Below are 17,102 nucleotides of genomic sequence, written 5' to 3'. Positions count from 1 at the left end.
TGCGTGGGTACGTGTGTTACTGATAGTCTGCAACAAAATACGAACTGGGTGGTCCTTAGATGCAACTTTAGACTGTCAACCTATACGTGTGCACTTCCAGATAGGAGACTCGGAGGGACTATCAGCGAGGTGCGCAGAGTGGGGGGCGGGATTTACAGTTTGAATTCTGCCTGGTGACACAAGATTCAAGTACCCTAGCTTTAAGGCAACACAATCTAGCCTACACACTACTGCTATATAATGTCTTGGACGTACACATGCTCAGCTGCATGAAAACTATATAATGCAAATTATACTCACAAGTGTGACAAAACCAGATAACTGGACAGCACAGCTCAGTGTTAAATGTTAAAATAATAATTAAAATGTTATCTTTAAACTATTAACATTTATTAACACATTTGAACACACTTAGAATACCAAAAAATTGATTCTGTATCGATTTAAATGTGAAAGGTACCCATTCTTAAAGGTGACGCACAATCTTTGTCCAGCTGGACCTTATGCCTTTTATCTTTGTGTCCAGGTGGGCTCAAGTAACAGATGAGCTCATGGAAGCTCACCAGGAGCTCGAGGAGAAGGACAGGAGGAGATACACAGAGGAGGAGATCAATTCAGAAACACTCAAACAAGACAGCCTTAAGAACAAACTCGGTGCCTTTTTGGAGAAAAATAAGACGGAGGCAGACGTCTCTCCGGAATCTTCCCTGCTGCTTGTCTTTTCAGCAGTGGAAGGTGAACGTGTCGAGGAGCTCGAAGAGGATCAGGAGAGCTCCCCATCACAACAAAACCAGCAGGAGGTGCGGGAAGCATTGCAACAGGAGATTAAGGAGACGACAGAGATTAATTCACAGAATGACAACCAACTACAAATGTTAAAGGTACAGTAACATACAATGTATTTCAATATAGTGAAATATTTTTCTTTATTTAAATACAGAAAAAAAATCTAAATATATCAATGAAAAAATACAATTTTTACATTATTATTATTGTGAAGAACCTTAATGATAAAATTATGAACAATCCTTTAAGTTTATCCATCGATCCATCCATTTTCTACCGCTTATCCCTTTTGGGGTCGCGGGGGGCGCTGGAGCCTATCTCAGCTACAATCGGGCGGAAGGTGGGGTACACCCTGGACAAGTCGCCACCTCATCACAGGGCCATATTCCTTTCAAATACATGATTGTAAAGAATATTTTTTTACAACTTATTATAAAAATTTATAATTAAACATGTTTGAGACAATTATCACCATCAATAATATTATTAATAAAACTAATTGTTAATTAATATCAGCATCGTTATTATGATGCTGATTGATGGTAATATTTTATTAATTGTAATCAATTTCATTGTTATATTTAATACCATTCATTATTGTTATATGGTTAATATACAGTTATTTTTATTTTTATTTTTATTTTCATTTGAATAAAAATGAACGGCTTGATTTAAAGAACATTCTTATAAAGGCAGCATACAAAAAAAATACTGTTTGTCCTCAAATAGCGGTCTCGCCGTGCCCCTTTTTCCTGTATTTTCCGGGCTATAGAGCGCACCGGTATTTAAGACGCAACCACCAAATTTTAAAAGCAAAAAAACATTTTGCATATATTAGCCCCACCGGCCTATAAGCCGCAGATACATACTGGTGCGAAAGATTTTGTAAATGTTTATTTATTATATACTTTGTTTCCAAAAAGTGCCTGTTACACGGCAGTAAAACAGCTGATCTAACAAGACCGAAATCATCGTCATGAATCCACTAGCTGCGGAGGCTCGCTCTCCAATCAACTAAACGGACTCAATAACCCTATTGTACCGTTTAGGTGAATTTACAAAACTGAAAAGATAAAAAAAGAATGCCAATGTAAGTTAATAATACTAACACAGACAATTGTAAACGTGTTAGCATATTTGCTAATTCTAGATTACATTCTACAGACATCACACATGGAAGGTTTAGTCTAGTAAGTATTAATTGTTTTAGTTATCTTGTAAAACTTACACAAACGTTACTTGGAGTGATGAATGAAGAATCCTTTCGAGCAGAAACGCTGTGGACGGTTTTAATTCCGGTTCAAGGTATGAAACAGGAAGTACATTTTCAACCTGCAGTGAGCGACCACATACAAAAGATGGCACCATAGCACAAACAGTCTTTCAGTGTAATATGAAAGTTATTTGTTAAATACAAAACATTACGGCCGTCAACAAAGAAAATCCATAAATTAGCTGCAACGTTTTATAAGCCACAGGGTTCAAAGCGTTGGAAGAAAAGTAGCGGCTTATAGTGCGGAAAATATGCTAATTGTCCCCCTAGGAAACATCCCCTCCAATGTCTGGTACTCTCAGCAGATAAGTAAATAAACAATCTGGCCACCATTTCCAGAAATAGAGCGAAATCTTGTTATTAGATTGATCATTCATCAACATGACCTAATTCATAGACAATCGGGAGTTAATTGTGTCTGATGGCATCTTTTTTAGTAGTTAGTAATATTTAAAAACTGTAAAGACTAAATAAAAATGACTGAATGCACTAAATTCGATATCTCTCGCCTTTTAAGGCCAATTCCGATGACCTCATCATGGAGCTGGAAGAGACCAAAAGAAAGCAACAAACCACATCCACCCTACTTGACAAAAGGACCTTAGAGATGGACAAAGCGCTAGAAGACCTCCAAAGTACACATGCTCAGCTGCTAACTGTCCAAACGGAGGTGGAGAGCCTGCAGGGAGAGCTGGAGAAGCGGCAGAGCAGTTTGCAAAGTGCAGAGAAACTGAGGAGTGACCTGGAAGCTAAGATTATATGCCTGGAGGAGGCACGACATCTGGCAGTGCAAGAAATGGAGATGCATTTAAGAAAGGAAGAGGAGATGGGTGAACAGGTAAAGAAGATGAAACAGGTGCTTCAAGAGGAACTTGAGCAGTTTGAGAGCACGCTTCAAGCCAAGGATGTAGAGGTGAGACATATCTCCTTTGAAGAACTACCCAGCAAAAATCAATGTAGTTACTGTATTTCTTAATATTTTTTTTTATACAGCTGGCCGAAGAGAGGGAAAAATGGGAAAACGAGAAGCAGGAGAAAGATAAAGAACTTCGAGACTTGAGTGAAATTTTAGAGGAGCTGAGAATGGAGAGGGAGGAAGAGGTGAAGGCTCTAATGGACAGGCAGGTCTCAGCTGTAGAGGAAGCTACAGAGAGACTTGAGGTGTGTCACCAGAGAGAGATGGACCACCTGATGGATAAACATCAACAAGAGGTACAGCTTATAAACTGCTAATTTGTTTTTTTTTGACAAAAATTAATTTATATATATTTTTGTGACGTGTGGTAACAACATAACTTAAGCACTCAGCGTGGGCAAAAAAAATGTCAACCTTTATTTTAGACAAATGTAACTAAAGTAAATCAAACGCTAGGTAGAGCAAGCTAAAATGTTGTCCTTCACTTCGACCTCTATTCTGAGGAGCGTGTGGGCGAGCAGTCAGAGCTAACACTATTGTTTTTTTTGCCACCCTCCATTTTGCGAAGTATCGTGATACTTGCCACTTTTTGATGACGTATGGGTCGGATGAACACGGCCCCATCAGCAGTTACATCGGATACATATCGGATCTATAGCCATATACAAAAGGGGCCTTGAATAATCTGTATTGTAGTGACATGGAAAATTGGGTACTGTGGAACCTCGATTTACAAATTTAAAGTTTGTCAAGTTGAGCAAATTTCTCCATAAGAAACAATGTAAATATGAAAGATGGGTTCCAGCCTCGACAAAAGTCCTTATTTTAGTTAAGGTTTGCGCACTTTGAATACAATACAAAGAGCTATAGAGTACTGTATATCAAACAATCAAAACCATGGTTAAATAATGAAATTTATTGTTGGCCGTTTTTTAAATCTTATTTATTGGATTTTATGGGTGAAATAGAGCAGTGGTCCCCAACCACCGGGCCGTGGCCCGGTACCGGTCCGTGGATCGATTAGTACCGGGCCGCACAAGAAATAATAAAAAAAAAAAAAAAAAAAAAAATTTTTAATTTTTTTTTAATAAATCAACATAAAAAAACACAAGATACACTTACAATTAGTGCACCAACCCAAAAAACCTCCCTCCCCCATTTACACTCATTCGCACAAATGGGTTGTTTATTTCTGTTATTAATATTTCTGGTTCCTACATTATATATCAATATAGATCAATACAGTCTGCAGGAATACAGTCCATAAGCATACATGATTGTATTTTTTTAAGGCAAAAAAAAAAAAATCCCCCCCCCCCCGGTCCGTGGGACAAATTTACTAGCTATTATACCACTGAAATAGAGGGCCTCCCATTTTTATTTACATTTATTTACAAGTTAAAATGCATTACAAAAAAAACGCATCCATCATTTTATAATGATTGTGAACAATAGGCAAAATTTCATAATGATTGTGAACAATAGGCAAAATAAAACAAAGTGCAGTTCCCCTTTAAAACTTGACACAAACTGCACTGCCTGCTAGTAACTACAAGGATTGGTTAGTTAGTTTGTTTATTTCAAACATGCAATACAATTACAACAGAGGGAAGTAGTCTTTAAAATCCAAAATTAAAAAAAAACCATTTACATAAAGTGAAGGTGGGACACTGGCTGGTATGTTGAACTGAATTGAGTTAGCAAAATGCACAACACTCGTCGAAGGCCGAAAAAACACAGAAAAGGCACACACGCTAAAGCACTGAGAAGTGACTAGTAGTGTACTAGGCAGCAAGTGACATAGAGGGCTCCCCCTCCCCGAAAAGGAATTACTGAATGAAGCGTTCGCACACAGAGACATGGTTCGCACACAGAGGTATAGTCAACTAGAGCGAAAGGTTCATAAATCGAAAAGTTCGCAAATAAAGGTTAATTGCGGGTCCACTGTAAATGTTGCATATGGGTGAACTAAAATTTGAATTGATCTGCAGTGTGAACATAGCCCAAATGTGCTGTCATCCACTTGAATAATTCAGAAGTAGGAAACATTGTGGTCATGTACAACCAGATATATACTTTTTTTTTTTTTTTTACTATTTGGACATCTTAAAACAGATGAAATATGAGTAATGATGCCCTCTGTCAATTCATAGATATCAAAGTTAAACATCTGCATTGAGACTAAGCTACTGGAGCAAAAAGTCGCTGTGGAACAAGAACAGAAGCAACAGTTGAGCCTTATCAAAGAGGTATGTAAAAAAAAAATTAATGAATAAACTCTCCCCCCCCCACGTGTATTTTTTAAATATATAGTTTCCTGTTCTTGCATTGCCTTGCAGGTGACTGAACGGGAACATGAGCGGATGCTGTCGGAGCTCAACGTCCAACACGATGAGGCGCTGCGTCAGCTGAAGACTGAGGTCTGCTTAGAGTTGAGGGAGAGTCTGGAGGCTGCACACCAAGCTGAACTGGAGCAGGCACAGGTAACCGCTTCGCCCTCTTAAAGGGGAACTGCAATTTATTATTATTTTCCTATTATTTGACAGTCCCTATGGAAGACAGGACCACGTTTTTATTTTTTTCATGCTTTCTAACTAGTAATTTATCGCTAGCAAAAGTCCGCTAAGAATGGGTAATAGAACTTATGTCATCGCATCTATTGTGCTTATAAAGCCCTTTAAAGAAACATCCAAAATTGAATCCAGTCTTGGACAAAGTGTTTAACTATTTTAGATGATTTCTATGTGGTCAGAATGCTGCCAGCACTAAACCTTGTGAACTGATCAATAATGTGACCGTGAAGTCATCATAAGTCTCCGTTTGTGCCGTGTACACGCATCCGCTATGCGGAGAGTTTTGGAACTTTTGATTGATTGATTGATCGATTGAAACTTTTATTAGTAAATTGCACAGTACAGTACATATTCCATACAATTGACCACTAAATGGTAACACCCGAATACGTTTTTCAACTTGTTTAAGTCGGGGTCCACGTTAATCAATTCACTCTACACTTTGGCCAGCATTTACAAAAGTCTGCGTTTTTAAAGACAAAAGTATGGTCTTCAAGTAACTGGTGGAGCCTCTTTAAAACAAGTGAGTGGGGGGTCAATGATAGACTTTTTGCTTATAAAGAGGCTGTTGGGACACATATTACTGTTTGAACGTCATTAAAAAGTCAATTTTGTCTAACAGACGACCTTGTAAAAGTAATATGTCCTCTTCACTAGACAGACTTTTGAATATATGCACCTAATGTTTTCTTCCCGAAAAGGCCCAGAAGAACCTTGAGCTGGAAGCCTTGCGCTTGAGACTGACAAACGTCCACACGTCCGAGCTTGTTTCCCAGGAGGCTGTCACCAATGCTCAGGCCTCCTTGAGGGAGGATTTCACCCAGGAGATAGAACTCCTGCAAGCCCAGTACCAGTTAGACCTGGAGCGTATCAGGGAGCAGAACCAGACTCAGCAGGACAGACTACGTGAGCTGCATCATTGTGACATGGGTGTGTATTGGAATACTCTTTGAACCTGGCTGATTTAACTTTTAAATATGATTGCTTTTGTTTTTGTTTAATGTTCAGAAGAATTGAAGCAGCAGTTTGCAGAGGAGAAAGGTTCTACGGAGGAGAAGCAGACCAAAGAGATACAGGTCAGGCTTTAGAAAAAAACATATGTAGTAGTTTATTTTAAGTAATTTCCTAATCTTTTGTTTGCACAGGCTCTAAGGTCAGACTGGCTAATAAAAGCTGAGAGCACCCAATCGACACTCCAAAACAGCCTTATAACCACCCAAACAGAACTTGCCAAAGCACATGAGAGCCTCAAAGAGATCAAAAAATCTTTAGTCGAAGCACAGGAATCTTTGACCCAGACTCAGACTGAGCTACAAGAGTCAAAGGCCCAACTGGAGAGCTTCCAGACTGCCAGTAAGGAGCAGCAGCAGAACTTGGGGGAGGAGCTGAAACAGGCCTGGGCTGACAGGGACGCTGCTGCCCGTAAGCTTCAGTCATTACATTTCTGATTTGGAGAGCTTGAGAAAGGAATTATTATTATTTAGTCATTTATTAACAATGATATTGCACAAGGCTGCAGCAAGAGAACCAATGTTGTTATAGCATGTGTCATCTCACAAAAAAATTTTTTTTTTTGGTTAGTATTTTTAAATACTGAGACAGAGTTCTTGAAACCTAAAAGTTAAGTCATGACCAAAACATTTGGCCACGACTGTATTGCCATCTTGTAAAGTTAATTAAAAAACATAGTGAGGTTGCCCACAGCTACTGATGCAAATGATTTTGGACCCGGTGCTAATTTTAGAGCCTAACAGTTATTACATTTTGTGTACCACGCAGTGAATCGAATAGAGGTAATAATTTCATTATTTACATTATTTTTTTGTTGTTTTCGTTAATGCTGTCCAGATTCTCTAGAGGAGTTGCTTTCCAGCCACAAGCCATTGCTTCAGGAAAAGGAGCAGCAAGTGCGCCACCTAGAGGACAAAGAGCGGCAACTTCAGCAGGAGGTAAGCCTGTCCTGAATGTTGAAAATAACGACCATAAAAATGGTTTGTAATTCTATCGCATTTTGCCACAGATAGGTTTAGTCATGTTGTCATTCTGTCCAGCAGGTGTTGCAGCTGCAAAAGCAGAAAGACTTGCTGAAAAAGAGCTCGGAGCAGGAAGTAGGTCAGTTGTGGGCACAGCTGGACAGCATGAGGGCCAGTCGTGAAGAGTTAGGAGGTGAGGCATGATTGCAGCCGTTTCATCAAATGTATCAATTTAAGACACTATTCAAAAACGGTACAGGTGGTTTTTACTCTTCGTGCAAGTTCTTTGCATGTCAAGTTTTAACGTTCTTCGGAATCTTTTACCAAATTCAACACCTAAGTCACTGAGACAGTACACACACTTGAATACAGCGGAACCTCGATTTACGAACTTAATTGGTTCTTTAGCAGGGTTTGTGACTAGAAAAGTTTGTATAAAGAAGCAACTTTCTCCATAAGAAACAATGTAAATATGAATATTGTGTTCCAGCCTTGACAAAAGTCCCTTATTTAGGTAAGGTTTGTACACTTTGAACACAATATCAAGTGATATACCTTACTGTATATCAAACAACCATAACGGGTGATGGATCAACTTTTCTTTTGATTAACAAGCCAAAACAATGACAACAAGTTCAGCACATGCAGAAGGCACATACAGAAGACGCACACATAAGTCTCCCTGGTGGTTTCACAAATTACAAAAATCCTTAACTTTAAATACCATATTGTTACAATAATAAACATTTCAAAAGAAAAATCATATCACAGTTGTTCCTTACAGAACGAGAAAGGTTTCGAAGGGCATGGGCTAGCATGCTGCTTAGCGGAACACGACACGAGATGAGCTCAGAGGGGGAGGGGAAATGACGGCTGTGTGTGCATTAGTGCTCTGGACAAACACGCTGAAATGAGAAAGTTTCCTTGACTTACTGTGGGGAAAAAAAGTCCTCTTGTCGCAATTGGAGACTTTCTCAATCTCTTCAATGCAAGCGGGACACACAATGAATGAATGAATGAAGCGTCCGCTTACGGACACACTGTTCGCACACATAGGCACATTTGGCTCAGCACAAAAGTTCATAAACCGAAAAGTTCACCAATAGACGGGTTCGTAAATCAAGTTTCCACTGTAGTTGCCATCGTTTGAATTCACAAGATTCCGATTCCTCGTTTTGATTCTTAAATAGGCAGGGTCATCATAAAAGTTTGCATGGAATAAATGATTATTTTTTGAGTAAATTAGTAACTACACCAAAATGTCCCTTTTTTAAAAAAAATAAAAAAAAATTGTGGCTATTTCTTCCGGATTTGGAATTGAAATTTGAATGATTCCGGTAGATTTGTAATGTTAGTCCTTGTACTAATTGATGCACGATGTCCAATCCTTTAAAGTACTTATAAATTAATAATAATAAAAAGAATGCAAGAAATAAACCAAACCATTAAAAAAGTCCTTACTTTTATTCCTGTGGTTGTGTTGCAGGGAAGGCGGAGACAGGCGTGTCACATTACTTAGTTGTTAGAGGTGGGAATCTTTGGGCACCTTACGATTCAGGAGCTATGATTCGATTAAAAATCTATTATTGATTCATCTTTAATTGATGTATATTGATTTACTTTCGTTTCACTAAATAAGCGTTTATAACTTGCAACTTAATAAAAACCCAATTCATTTGGAACAAGAAACAGTTAAATGAATTCCTACATTTATTAAATTAATAAAAATGTGTGCAAAACTAGAACACAAGTGCTTGATAATAAAGTAGCTGGTCGTATCTCTCGGTGAAGTGGCTCGCTGTAGTCCGCCAAATTTTAGAACTGTCTGCATTACTTTATTTACAATAAATAAATTGATTATCGATTGACGTTTACTTATCTATTTTATAATCGTCCATGTCTGAATTGCGATGCATCTAAAAATCGATTATTTCCCCCACCTCTATTAGTTATGACTGTCCATTTCATAGGAGCATGTCACATTTTCAAAAGATACCCTGCTTTATCATTTGACTGGGCATGCAGCAAATGTGGATTTTTCCACTTTCTGAACATTTTTCGTTGTCTAATTTCTAGGGCTGTCTTCGACTCAGGATTTTCATAGTTAAATCTGATTTGTTAGATTATGCTTATAGTTGACAATAAGTAGAATCAATGGCGTCTTTGTGATATGCAGTATAAACTGACTGGTCACTCGGTGTCAGTCACGACACATTGACTACAGTACCTCTTGCAAGGTTCAATCAAGCAGCTTAAAAAAAGGACTACATTCTTTCATTGAAGATAACAAAACATTCCAAGTCAACCTGACTAATTTCACATTTCACTTATCTTTTCTTTGACGCTTTATCATCAGAAGAGTTTGCCTCAAGCCTGGAAGACCGAATGAAGGGAAAAAATGTAATTAAAAATAAAAGTGACATTATTCTTCCTCAGTGTAGCAACGTGAGACTGCGTATTCGTTCACCTCTGTATTCTTCCGCCAACAGGCACATACAGTGCCCTCCAAAAGTATTGGAACAGTGAGTCCAATTTGTTTATTTTTGTTGTAGACTGAAAACATTTGGGTTTGACATCAAAAGATGAAAATGGGACAAGAGATCAACATTTCAGCTTTTATTTCCAGGTATTTACATCTGGATCTGATACACAACTTAGAAGATAGCACATTTTGTTTGAAACTACCCATTTTTCATCAGAGCAAAAGTATTGGAACATGTGACTGACAGGTGTGTTTTGTTGCCCAGATGTCTCCAAATTACATTGATTATTCACACAATAAATAGCACTGAATGTCTGAGCTCAGTTTCAGATTGGGTAGGATAGGTTTTGCCTGTGCAGACTGACTTTAGAGGTAGAACCAACATGAAAACCAGAGAGCTGTCTATGGGTGAAAAAGAAGCAATTGTGAATGTGAGAGGAGATGGACAATCAATCAGAGCCATTGCACAAACATTGGCCATAGCCAGTACAACCATTTGGAATGTCCTGAAGAAGAAAAAAAACACTGGTGTACTAAGCAACAGACGTCGAACAGGTAGACCAAGGAAAACATCAGCAGTTGATGACAGAAACATTGTGAGAGCTATAAAGAAAGACCCTAACACAACCGTTCGTGACATCAGCAACAACCTCCGGAGGGCAGGAGTGAAGGTATCCCAATCTACTGTTCGCAGAAGACTTCATGAACAAAAGTACAGAGGCTACACCAGAAAATGCAAACCACTCATTAGCAAGAAGAATAGGAAGGCCAGGCTGGAATTTGCCAAAAGGTACAGAGATGAGCCTCAAAAATTCTGGGAAAAAGTTTTATGAACTGATGAGACAAAGATTAACTTCTTCCAAAGTGATGGAAAGGCGAAAGTTTGGAGAAAGAAAGGATCTGCTCATGATCCCAAACATACAAGCTCATCTGTGAAACACGGCGGAGGTAATGTCATGGCTTGGGCTTGCATGGCTTCTTCTGGGACGGGCTCTTTCATCTTCATTGATGATGTAACACATGATGGCAGCAGCAAAATTAACTCAGAAGTCTACAGAAACATTTTGTCTGCTAATTTAAAGAAAGATGCAACCAAAATGATTGGGAGATCCTTTGTCATGCAGCAAGATAACGACCCAAAACACACTGCCAAAACAACAAAGGAGTTCATCGTGGCAAGAAGTGGAAGGTTTTAGACTGGCCAAGTCAGTCTCCAGACTTAAACCCAATAGAGCATGCATTTTACCTGCTGAAGAGGAGACTGAAGGGAGTAACCCCCCAAAACAAACAACTGAAAGAGGCTGCGGTGAAAGCCTGGAAAAGCATCACAAAAGAAGAATGCAAAAGTTTGGTGATGTCAATGGCTCACGGGCTTGATGCACTTATTGAAAGAAAAGGATTTGCAACTAAATATTAAGTCTTATTCACTTTAATCTATTTTAAGTTTATATGTTCCAATACTTTTGCTCACCTAAAAATGTTGTGTTCTATTACAAATAATGCTATCTTCTAAGTTGTGTATCAGATCCAGATGCAAATACCTGGAAATAAAAGCTGAAATGTTGATCTCTTGTCTCATATTCATCTTTTGATGCTAAACCCAAATGTTTTTAGTCTACAACAAAAATAAAGGAATTGGCCTCACTGTTCCAATACTTTTGGAGGGCACTGTAACTAGTCTTTCTTTTTCTACCGTATCATGTCGGCGTATGTTGTGTTTTTGCATGGACTGGATCCTATCAATGATGAAGTGAAAAATCACGTAAATAATTAATGAAGCATCTGTCAAACGTGTATTTCTGTCACGCGCAGAGCTTAAGGAGCAGCTGTTGGCTCGCTCGTCCCGCGTCGATGACATTGAGCGCCTCAAAGTGGAATTTAATGAACAAAAGCGTGAAATCAAAGAGCAGAACGAGGTTGAGTTGGAGAGCCTGCGGAGGTACGAGAATGCCAAAAGACACGTCTTTTCACAGTCATGTCTTTGTAGGTTGTTTCATTGGAACACAAAATAACCTCACATTATTTTAACACTGACAAATGCTACCTGCCTCAGATACTTTGAGCAGCGTTTGCGCGTGTCGGACGAGAGCTACCGAGAAGAAATCGCTCTGCTCCAGCTAAGACTGGTGGAAGTCGCTTTGGAGGAGTCTGTGCTTAAAACCACTGACAGCAGGTACGCCACAAAAGTTATTTGATAAATGTCCTGAGATCTGTAAAATTATGATCTTTTCTCATCGTGAATCCATTTCAGTTTCGTCTCAGAAGGTCCGACTGAAGAGGAGGAACATGGCGAACAATCTGACACCAACCTCAAACTGGAGAAACAGAAGGTGAAGCAGCACGTTTGTAAACAATGAAGATAGACTTGGAAATACTTGATTATTTAATTGCATATTGACACAATTAAGTTTCATCAAGTTTGCTTTCTAAAGAAGATCATTATGTTGAGATGCAGCCATCGAGCAAAGATATTTACTTAAATGTCATGATCCATCCAGGAAGTGCTTGACACCCCCTTTGAAGAGGAGCTCACTGTGGAGCAGGTAAGACCAGCAAAATTCATATTTGCTAACCTGAAAATAGTACTTTTACCACTTTGTCTTATTTCTATTGATTAATGTATTAATGTTGCTGCTTTGTAGGTGCCTTGTGACCTGATGGACCATTACGATGGCGAGCTGCAGAATATGACAATGTGTCATTCACTTGATCTTCAGCAACTCAGGGCCAAACTCTCTGGCCATCACTTGCAAGGTTCCTTTACATGCCTAAAACATGCATCTTTTATGTGGAGAATTATTTACTATTCATCTCTCCCACAGAGGTCACTCGTGTCCAATTGGAGGCTGCAAGACAAGTAGAGGTGAGAATATGAGGCAATATAGATAATAAATGCCTGCTGGTTGTACTGTAGCTGATTTTGTGCCATTTGTGATAATCTTTTAAATCAGGTAGAGGTAGAACAAAGGTTATGGTGTTTCACTGAGGAGCTGCACACAAGATTGACCCTCATTCACACCTTGGAGAACACAGTGGCCATCATGGACAAGGAACACAATGCAGAGCTGCAGAAGGTACAATTCTTGAACCATGTAGAACACTGGTATTGTGATCATTTGCAAGTTAGAACTATGTTTCCGCTGTAGTTGAAACAGGACTTTGAAGAAGAGCGCACTTGCCACGAGGAAGCACTGATGCGTGAGAAGAAACATGCGCTGGAAGAAATAACGAGCATACAAAAGGAGCTCCAGGAGAAGCATGAAGCTTGTAGGACTGATTTCTTACGACAGCTGGAAGAGAAGACCTCCTTGGAAAAATCTCTCATGGAGGAAAAGGACAAGTTAATATCTCTCCAGACCACACTCGATAACAGTGAGGGTAAGCTTGTTGATAGTTATCGGACCGAACGTTATGCTGATAATGACTCTCCTCCGCTTTTGTAGACTCAAAGGCTCTAAAAGCCAACAATGATGTGGAGCTCCAAAGTGAGAAGAACAGCATGGCAAAGGAGATGAAAGAACTTGCCGTTTTGCTCCAGCAGCAGGCTGACCAGTGTCTTAAACAAACCCAAGACAGGTCAGAGATTTACACACATACATACCTAAATATGAAATCAACAGTTGAATACTGCATCCTTTTACACACAGCAAGTTATTTGGACACTGTCTAAAAGCAGTGGTACTTCTCCCTCAAAGTACCCTAACTTTCAGTATTTTGAGATATGATTTAAGTGTTTTGTTATGCTTTGTCTTGAGCATATATTTGGGTTACGAGCCCCCCCCCCCAACGCTAGTTGGCGTCGTGAATGTCAGAATGAACCCCGTAAGATTCGCCCCAGAACATCCAGTTTTACTCGCTAGCGTAAGCTTATAGCTAGACAGGGTTTCCCTAGGATTGCCAAAATACCTGTGGCGGTGCGAGCGTGGTCATCATGACGTCATTGTATAATTTGCTATGATGATAAAGAAAATAATCTTTAAAAAGGCTGAAAAAAAATGCATACATTTAAAAACAAATCTATTATTTACCATATATTTTTATATTGTTTTGCCATATTTTTAATTGTTGCTACTTTTTGTACATGGTACAAGTGTCTAGAGATGTTTTGTGACTTTTTCTTTATTTAGAAATGACTGACGTTATTATAAACTTGACTCGTGTTTAGAGACTACTTCTGTCCCTCGATGTCCCTGACGGAAAAACACAAGCTGCAGCAAGCATGACGTCACACTTGCTTCATGCTGCTGCTCCAGTTGGACTTTCTCTCCTTAAAAGCTGCCACTGTCCTCTTAGTATTTGCACATTTTGTAGATCGCTGTCTGCAGGTATATCTGGGATGTATTAAAGTTACGTCCACATCGCAGACATGCTTCCTCCACTCCAGACAGTCGTGCGCGTCTTGTTTACAACACAACATCCAGTTTTAGTCGTGCTGTTTTCGGTGATCGAAGTCTTTTTTTCAGCGCTCGAATTTCGGTGCATCACTAGTCAATAGTGCGCAAAAAAATAATGTTATCAAGTTTAACAACCATGACTTTATTCTCATAAAATTGTGACTTTTTAAATATTTGTTTTGGTGTTCTGTCATTAATTGATTTTCTTAAATGTATGACTTTTTATTGTAATATTACAAGTCTAGTCCATAAAATTCCAACTTAATTCACAATAAAATCTAACTTTATACTTGTTAAATTTGGTCCATTATTTTTTTATTTGATCTCACGACTTCTCTTAAATTTTACATATTTAAAAATGCCCATTTTTAATACTCCTAACACTATAATAATATCCCCCTCCCCCTATTAAACACATTTTGAATTCAGTTTTACACATTGAGAAACAAATACTGGCATACACGATACATTATTGTACTAAACACGTAGTTACACAACATTACGTCTTGCCAAACGTCTTCCTACTGGAAAATGTTGAGTGAATATTTGGGATATGAATCTTACAACAGTTCATGATTCGATTCCAATTCTTTGTGACGATTTGATTCAGATTTGATTGTGATTCAACAAGATTCAAACCGAGGCTTGCAATGTATTGTTTTGTGTACATATATTATAATAAAACTTAACTTTTCCTGGAGGTCGCCTAAAAAAAATAATTTAAAAAAATGTAGTCTTAAAGAAATTATATTATTAAAAAAAAAAAGATATTTCAAAACTATGAATCAATTCAGAATCGAAATAAGCATCGTGATACAGATATGAGTCAAAACATTTTCCGGCACTTATGAATGGCTTGTGTGACAGTACTCTGTGCTGGATCCATAGCCACTCTTTTTTCCCCCTGTAAATGGCGCCATCAAGCCATTCTATTTAAATGACTTACAGTGTTTCCCATAAACTGCCAAGATACCTGTGGCGGTGGGGGCGTGGCTATGGGCGTGGTCACCATGACATCATCGAGTAATTTGCATAATTTACTACAATAGGATTTTCTCTAAAAAGGCTCAAAAAATGTATACTTACTAATTAATAACAGTTTTGTTTTAAACATCCATCCATCCATCCATTTTACAATATAATTACAACACTTTATGTACATATTTATATACAGATTTGAACAATAAGTTATTCACTGAAATATATTTATTAATTGTGGTTCTTACAAAAAATATATCTTATAAAATATAAAAGCTAAAATGTCTCTTAAAGCTCTGCCCCTTTAATTTGTGCATACTAAATAATTTAACTTTAGCCTACTACTACAACCATATTATTTACCAGCAACATAAAGTGAAACAGAGGCAGAGGTGTCCTGCCACAGTCAGTAACAAATAAACAGAAAACAGTAGTGGTCAAATACAAATAAGGCAACAAGAGAAGTATCCTACACTTCTCTTTTGTAAAGTAAATCTGAACAGCCTATATGGGCATCTACATCAACTATATGATTTGCCTGAGAAGCTGGACAGGACAAAAAAAAAAAAATTGAAAAAAAAAAAAAAAGTATTTATTTGTGGCGGACGTAATTCTTTCGTGGTGGGCCGCCACAAATAAATGAATGTGTGGGAAACACTGACTTAAGAAAAATTATAATAATTTTTGGTGCCGCACTGCAATTAGACAGGGATTTACTTTATGACTCTTGTCTTGTAAAATGTACACCATATTCATCCTTCTAAAGTTTTAACTTTTTTTTAATCTATCTCTCATGACTTAGTTTTTGTATTACAACTCTTTTTTTTTTTTTTAAATGTTTTCTAGGAATGACCATTTTCTTCTTGTTAGAACTGAATGCTTGTATGGTATTTGCTTCATGTGTAAAAAAAGTATATATATATATGTATGTGTTTTCATAGTTTTTTTCCCACCAGATTTGAGGAGGAAAAGGCCATGTTGGAGCAGTATTTCTCCCAGAAAACTGAAATCTCTCTGGTTGAGCTTAGGAGCAAACACAAAACTGACCTGGAACATGAGAGAGCGACACTTCTCAACAAACACTCCCAAGAAATGGACGGTCTTATCATCAAACACAAAGCACAACTGGACTCTCTCGGCGCCAGTCACAGAGATCAGCTCGTAGCCGTGACTGCTGAGCTCGAGTCCAAGCACAATGCCCAGCTTGTTGCCTTGGAAGCGACCCTCAATTCCAAGCGCAAGGAAGACCTCCAGGGCCTGGAGGCCATGTTTCAAGAAACCAGCAATGCCCAACTTGAGGCATTAGAAGCAGAGTTGTCCTGGAAACACCAGGAGGAGAAGGATGAAATTGAAAACAGGATGCTTGCTAACATGGACACCTTGGAGGCCACATACTTAAAGGAAATACAAGTAAGTTGGCTTTGTGGTGTTATCGGTTTTTAAATGCTTAACTGCGTTTCTAATCTGCTGCCTTTTTTAAAACCAGACATTGCGCGATGAACTGGTGCAGATGGAAAAGAAGTACCAAGCGCTTACCAGTCAAAAAGCAGAAATGGTGGAGCGTCACATTGCAGAGCAGGAGTCAATCAGAGAGGAGCTGCGGAAGGAGATGGCTCAGATGCACATGAACAAGTTTAGAGCCATGGCTGGCGAGCTTAGCCATGTTCACCAGGTTGAAAAGCTGCTTATTCTTACATTTTTTAGCTCTCAATCAATGAAACAAGCTA

The 17,102-nt window shown here is 38.5% G+C and overlaps 1 protein-coding gene across 4 annotated transcripts in view; it reads left to right on the top strand.

The window, feature by feature from the left end:
* Window positions 1-17,102, top strand: part of pcnt (pericentrin) — an 84,655-nt gene that overhangs the window by 18,243 nt on the left and 49,310 nt on the right. For 3 of the 4 annotated variants that reach the window (XM_062041378.1, XM_062041377.1, XM_062041375.1), the window contains 21 exons: window positions 527-881; window positions 2,577-2,972; window positions 3,053-3,271; window positions 5,129-5,224; window positions 5,315-5,458; window positions 6,250-6,478; window positions 6,557-6,624; window positions 6,694-6,970; window positions 7,397-7,497; window positions 7,603-7,714; window positions 11,816-11,942; window positions 12,057-12,176; window positions 12,255-12,333; window positions 12,502-12,546; window positions 12,646-12,757; window positions 12,826-12,866; window positions 12,955-13,077; window positions 13,150-13,381; window positions 13,447-13,579; window positions 16,332-16,785; window positions 16,862-17,047. In XM_062041378.1, the coding sequence (XP_061897362.1) occupies window positions 527-881; window positions 2,577-2,972; window positions 3,053-3,271; window positions 5,129-5,224; window positions 5,315-5,458; window positions 6,250-6,478; window positions 6,557-6,624; window positions 6,694-6,970; window positions 7,397-7,497; window positions 7,603-7,714; window positions 11,816-11,942; window positions 12,057-12,176; window positions 12,255-12,333; window positions 12,502-12,546; window positions 12,646-12,757; window positions 12,826-12,866; window positions 12,955-13,077; window positions 13,150-13,381; window positions 13,447-13,579; window positions 16,332-16,785; window positions 16,862-17,047 (3,649 nt within the window). The remainder of the gene's footprint in view (window positions 1-526; window positions 882-2,576; window positions 2,973-3,052; window positions 3,272-5,128; window positions 5,225-5,314; window positions 5,459-6,249; window positions 6,479-6,556; window positions 6,625-6,693; window positions 6,971-7,396; window positions 7,498-7,602; window positions 7,715-11,815; window positions 11,943-12,056; window positions 12,177-12,254; window positions 12,334-12,501; window positions 12,547-12,645; window positions 12,758-12,825; window positions 12,867-12,954; window positions 13,078-13,149; window positions 13,382-13,446; window positions 13,580-16,331; window positions 16,786-16,861; window positions 17,048-17,102) is intronic. The other variant, XM_062041376.1, reaches the window with a different exon arrangement.

This window comes from Entelurus aequoreus, linkage group LG03 (assembly GCF_033978785.1).
Source record: "Entelurus aequoreus isolate RoL-2023_Sb linkage group LG03, RoL_Eaeq_v1.1, whole genome shotgun sequence".
In the NCBI taxonomy this organism is placed as follows: Eukaryota; Metazoa; Chordata; class Actinopteri; order Syngnathiformes; family Syngnathidae; genus Entelurus; species Entelurus aequoreus.
Note: the sequence above shows the minus strand (reverse complement) of the source record. Positions and strands in the feature narration are given on the sequence as shown.